The sequence below is a fragment of the Oryza sativa genome, chromosome 4 (genome assembly GCF_034140825.1).
Source record: "Oryza sativa Japonica Group chromosome 4, ASM3414082v1".
NCBI classification, from domain to species: domain Eukaryota; kingdom Viridiplantae; phylum Streptophyta; class Magnoliopsida; order Poales; family Poaceae; genus Oryza; species Oryza sativa.
In genome coordinates, this window is record NC_089038.1 from 14,498,119 (window position 1) to 14,503,649 (window position 5,531).

The following is a 5,531-nucleotide window of genomic DNA, read 5'->3' on the forward strand; positions in this document are numbered from 1 at the left end:
GCTCGAGCTCCATACACCAGCTACCAACGAGTATTTAATTGACGTAGAATCGTGTTGCTACACATGTTATGTGCAACCTGCGGCGTGGCGCCTAGAGGCGCACTGCTATAGGGAGCGGGTAGATACTGCTGAACAAACACTTGGGAGGGATCCCTTCAAAGTGAACACACACCGGTTTGTCCTAGACTCGGCATGCCGGCTAGGACGTCGTCTAACACCATAGAGATGAAAGACGACAAACAATTGGATGGTTTGAGGAGAATAGACTTGGCATAGGTAAACAAAAGGAGAGAGATATAGGATATAGAGGGTTGGGATATTAAATTGATTTTGATGATTGATTGGTTGTTGTTTCAATCGGTCTTTGCTCCCTTATATTTATAGGAGTGGTGGACTTGCTTTCCCGTATATATTTCATATCCAATTAGAAATCTAAAATCTCATGTCTTAGCAAGAAGCCCCAAGAACCAATAAATCGAACTTGGAATCGGACTCTGCTAGTCTGACTGACCACATGCCGCCGATCAGATCAGCCCGATAGCTGTGGTCAGATCGGCCTAGGGTGGGTTCTTTTTAAATTTAACTATAGTTTTCTATTTCATACTTTAAGAGCTAAATGTGCGTATTAACATGTCCAAGTGCTGCAAATCCAGCGATAGCTTCCGGAGTGGCCGCCGAGCTGTAGACGATGGAGCTACCGTCGGTGCCACAACACCTTTTTCTCCACATAATCATGTGTCCATTGTCCAGATCCATGTTTCTCGTTTCATTAGTTCTTCCCCACTCTCTTTCTTTTCTTAGCTTGTGTCCCAAGTGCAAGCTCCGGCAGCTGGCGAACAGCAAATGGTCGCATCCCCTACACCTCCAATGTATGCGCCGCAGCATGCATGTTGTCTGGTAATTTTGATGCAGAACAAACACATGGTTGTATATATGACAGATCCAGGTAACTGTTAATTGAACTTAGCTCGTAATGTTCTTTTAGTCAAACAATTGCATTCTAATTTCAATTTCTTTCATTTGTGCTCATTCACGAATATATCTTGATTCATAAATGCTATTTGGGTCTGATTTTGAAGGGAAATCGGCAGGAAGCATCGGAGAACAAAACCTTACTGCACTCCCCCCATTGTTGCAGCAAGCTAGTACTTTTCAGTGGTTACATTACTCAAGAAATTGTGCTATTTTTTTCCAATTTTTGTTTCGTTCTGTGGAATGATAGCCTCAATTTGGTAGCATATTTTGGCCCTAGAGTTATCTTGATGATCCGTGGTGTATTTGGCCCTAGAAAGTCTGTTGAATTCACCGTGTATATATGAGGAATGTCCTCTTAATATCAATTTTTTTACCGGAACTTAGTAGGGGAAGCCCCAAACCTCCCACCATAATCATATATCCATGGGCACACAATTAATCCAATAAAGTCTACTTGGGTAAACAATCCAATAAAAGTAAAGTTGATTCAAGGGTAAATTGCACTGGTGATACACAAACTTGTTAGATGGGTGCAATATAGTGCACGAATTTAAAACACTTGTTTTGAAGCACAAATTTGACTACATGCTTAATCTTATTGATTTAGGTGCCAACTAGGATATTACATAAGTATATATATATATCATAAAGATGCTATTTAGACATACATGTGTTCAATGAAAACATGAGAAAAAAAAATCGAAGAAATGCCATTAACAAGCATCGAGTTCTATGCAATACCATCGTATAAGTAATTTTATCTCAGAAGTGCCATTGCTATTAGGGTTCCGTTAGTAGCCTTTCATTAAGTGATACAAGATGAACTGTGCATTTGATGGGGTGGGTTGGATAGAACCCTAACGGTAATGGCATTTATGTGATAAGTCGTTCGCACGATAGCATTTTATGGAACTCACATTTATCGATGATATTTATTAGAATTTGGCGTTTGTTAATGGCATTTTTTAGATTTTTTTTTTCTTCAAAAGATATAAATGAAGCAATACTGATTGTACAGAAAGAAATTAAAAACCAAGCTATGATGAAGCAAAGTAGAGACCATGTTTGTAAATATAGCATGTCCTATGTGTACTCACTACACATGTCTCATACTGATCAACACAAACTGTGTAAAATTAACCTTGCCATTATCGTCCAAGCTCATATGAATTAAACAAATTCGTGCAGCAAAAAGACACGATTACATAAACATAGATTGGTGCTGGTTGGAACCCTGCGTAGGTGCCGGATTTCCTAACCGGCACCTAGAAGGCAGCATAGATAAGAGAACCTTTGAGGTCCCAAGAATCAAGGGAAAAAAACAGCTCAAGCTGTTCCCCTTCATCCCGATTCCATGGAACATTTAATTCATAGAATTAGTAGGCATCCAAGAACTCAAAAATATCAACACTAACACAAAAAATTCACCACCGTCGACGGGCAGGGGAGGGCACCGCCGCCGCGGAGCCACCACTAGGACAATAGAGAGAGAGAAGCGCACGCAGGAGAGAGAGAGGGAGGGGGGAGCGTGAAAGAATGAGGAAACCGGAGAGTCCGAGTCCTCCTCTAGGCCTTATCCGTTTGAGACTACCGGTCGGCTCAGCTCGGTTTTTACGGGTGCCAGTTTTTTAAAATCAATTTTCAGATACAAATGCGTCAAACACCTGACTATAATAAACGGTTTTTATAGATAGATTCTTAAGTTGATTGTCCAATAATTATAGATAGATTCTTAAGTTGATTGTCCAATAAAATGAGACAGTTGTCGTAATTAAGTTCACCTTCTCTTAGAAATTGATTTTCACAAGTGGAGTACACCCAGTGGCATCCAGCTTGCACCTGATCTACAGGGTCGCAGTGTCTAGTTCGCGCTCGGCTAGCTGCCACAGTATCTGGTGTGTCATGTGTGGGTCGTATCAGAGACAAGACCAACGCCATCTTCTTGGGCTTCTGGGCTGCGCGGCCCATTCAGCGAGCTGGGCCACCATTGCAGCCATGTCATCGAACCATCCGGCCCACGAACAGCCCGGGAGCACTGCTCCGACGTCCTCGTCGTCGTCGTCGTCGTCGTCCCCATCCCGGCGGGAGCACGACGGCGACGTCGCCGACCAGCCGGCGTGGCACGTCATCACCACGCCTCCGACGAGACCGTCCGGGCTTCTGACGCAGCAATTCTGTCGTGGTTTGTCCAACTCCGGGAACGTTGGCGGCCAGACTGTCGTCAGCGGGAACACCCTCACCGGCGGCTGGCGGTCACCGCCGCCGCCGCCGCCATCGTCGGCGTCGGCGAGTTTCCTCTCGTAGACCTTCTTCACCGTCCTCCACTGCAGGTGCACGTAGATCACGACGCCGACGTTCTCCAAGTCCAGCAGCGCGAACTCGGCGTTGTCGCCGACGGCGATCACCGCGACACGGCCGGTCCACCAGCCGTCGGGAAGCCACTCGATCCGCTCGCACGCCTCGCGCACGCAGAACGTGTCGGCCAGCCGCCACCCAACTCCGGCCGCGCCGCCGTCGTCCTCCGTGGTCGTCGTTTTCCGGTGCCAGACGCTGAGCCGCGTCCCGTCGCCGTGGACGAGGCAGAGCCGGCCGCGAGCGACGTCGTCGTCGTCGGCGGCGGCGGCGGCGTGTGACCATGCCATCCTGAAGTTGGCGGAGGACCTCGCCGCGTCCGGGAGCTCGACGACGGTGAAGCGCGTGGTGCCCAGACGCAAACCTAGCGTGTAGCCGGAGGTCGTCACGACGTAGACATCGCCGTTGATCGGCGGCAGAACGGTGTCCACGGCGTCGTCGCACGACGGCGCCGGGAGCTCCGTCTCCGCGGTGGTTGGCGCTCCCCACGCTCCGCCGGAGTCAAGAACGTGCACTCGCGCGGTCACTCTCCGCTCGACCAGCAACACGTACACCAGCGTGATACCATGGTCGCCGCCGCCGCCGCCGCCGTCCTCGGGCAGGAACACGCGTTCGACGACGTGCTTCCCGGCGCCGCGGCCTGGCGGCGGCGGCAGCGGAGGGAGGAGTTGCACGGATTCACGCGGGTGGGGCGGCCGGAGCACGGTGTAGCGGTACGGCGTGTTGATGCCGAGCCGCCGCGGCGCTCTGTCGGGGGACTCGACGAGGACACGGCCGTCGCGGCAGTCGGCGATGGACGGACGGTGGTAGCCGGCGAGGTGGCCGAACGCGCCGAAGAACCGGTGCCGCGTCCGGTGCGCGGCGGCAGCGGCGACGCCCGGATGCTGCGGGAGTGCCTTGAACTGCGGCCGCCGCCCAGCGTCGCCGCCGCCGCCGTCGTCGACGCAGAAGCCGAGGAGGCGCGGCGGGTGGATGACACGGAAGCGGCGGAGGAAGAGCTCGCCGGAGGCGACGCGGAGCCAGTGCTTGCAGACGATCGCGACGGCGACGAGGTGGTCGTGGGACTCGAGGCGGAGGAGGATCTCGCCGAGGAGGTCCTCGTCGGAGAGCACGGCGCTCGCCGGCGACGACGGCGGTGCGAGCTGCGGCGGCCAGCTTTCACTCTCTTCTTCTCCTTCCATATTTCTTGGGAGTTTCAGGCTTTCTTTGCATGCATGGATGAGTATTTCAGTGCACACTGCCAATACATATATATACCACCCTCAGCATGAGTAGCATGTGAAATAATTCACATTTGAATGGTTCTTTTCCGGTATAAACATTTCCAAATTGTTGTCCTACTCAAATGAAACATGTACAAAACCTTATATATTAAGGCATGAATTAATGGTTGTATCAGGATAATCCATGGTTTTGAACGGATTTTTGCTTTGGATAAAGCCACTTTGTCAGTGTATCTATTAGCAAGGAATTGGAATGGTGCCATGTGAATCTATGTTGTTTTCTAGCTGTACATGGATGCATATGCTTTAATATGGCCTCTTCTAGAGTGCCAAACTGGTGCCATGGATATTATGTATGTAAAGACTGTACGATGTCGATATGCAGCATGTTGACCGAGAATATTGTATTAGCAAAAGACTGATATATACACTACTTGCTAGTAGTATGAAGTCCGGTTAGTTGTCCATGTACTTTTTATTAGTTTACTAACACAAATTAGCATATTTGCCACGTTGGCTGATCATCCCTGACATTCTCGACGGTTGGCATATGCACCAATGATGCTACTGAAATTCTGTCCGGACTACCGGCTGACGCGTGCAACGACCTAGTCAAATGATGTAATCAGTACAGTAGCAACGCAAGACGACCTACTGCAAGCAGCGGTAGCTAGCTGGTGACTGCCTAATCATGTGAGGAAGGGCTTTTAGGATTGTTAGATTGATTTCATTTCAAACTATACTATTTTTTTTAGTAAAATTGCTAAATACATACATCTATTTAGTTTTTTTTACCAAAACTCTGGTAAAAACATAAAAAATCTTGTCAATCTCGTCCAAACTTTGATAAGGTTATTTTGGCTACAATCTGAACATGACATTTATAACCTTCAATGAAATGAAAACCCATGAAAACATGAATTAAAAAATTACAAATTCTGAAAAAAGCGTAGATTTTAGGTGAAAAGTACAGGCTGTCAC

At 48.7% G+C, this 5,531-nt stretch overlaps 1 protein-coding gene across 1 annotated transcript; it reads right to left on the bottom strand.

Annotated features, from left to right (window-relative positions):
* Positions 1 to 2,891: 2,891 nt before the first annotated feature.
* LOC9272194 (uncharacterized) lies at positions 2,892 to 4,508 on the bottom strand. The gene has a single exon (XM_066309453.1). The coding sequence runs from the start codon at positions 4,506 to 4,508 to the stop codon at positions 2,892 to 2,894; it is 1,617 nt and encodes a 538-aa protein (XP_066165550.1).
* Positions 4,509 to 5,531: the final 1,023 nt, after the last annotated feature.

What these genes read in the sequence shown, in the direction of transcription:
- LOC9272194 (XM_066309453.1), bottom strand. Translation starts at nt 4,508, where the DNA reads ATGGAAGGAGAAGAAGAGAGTGAAAGCTGGCCGCCGCAGCTCGCACCG.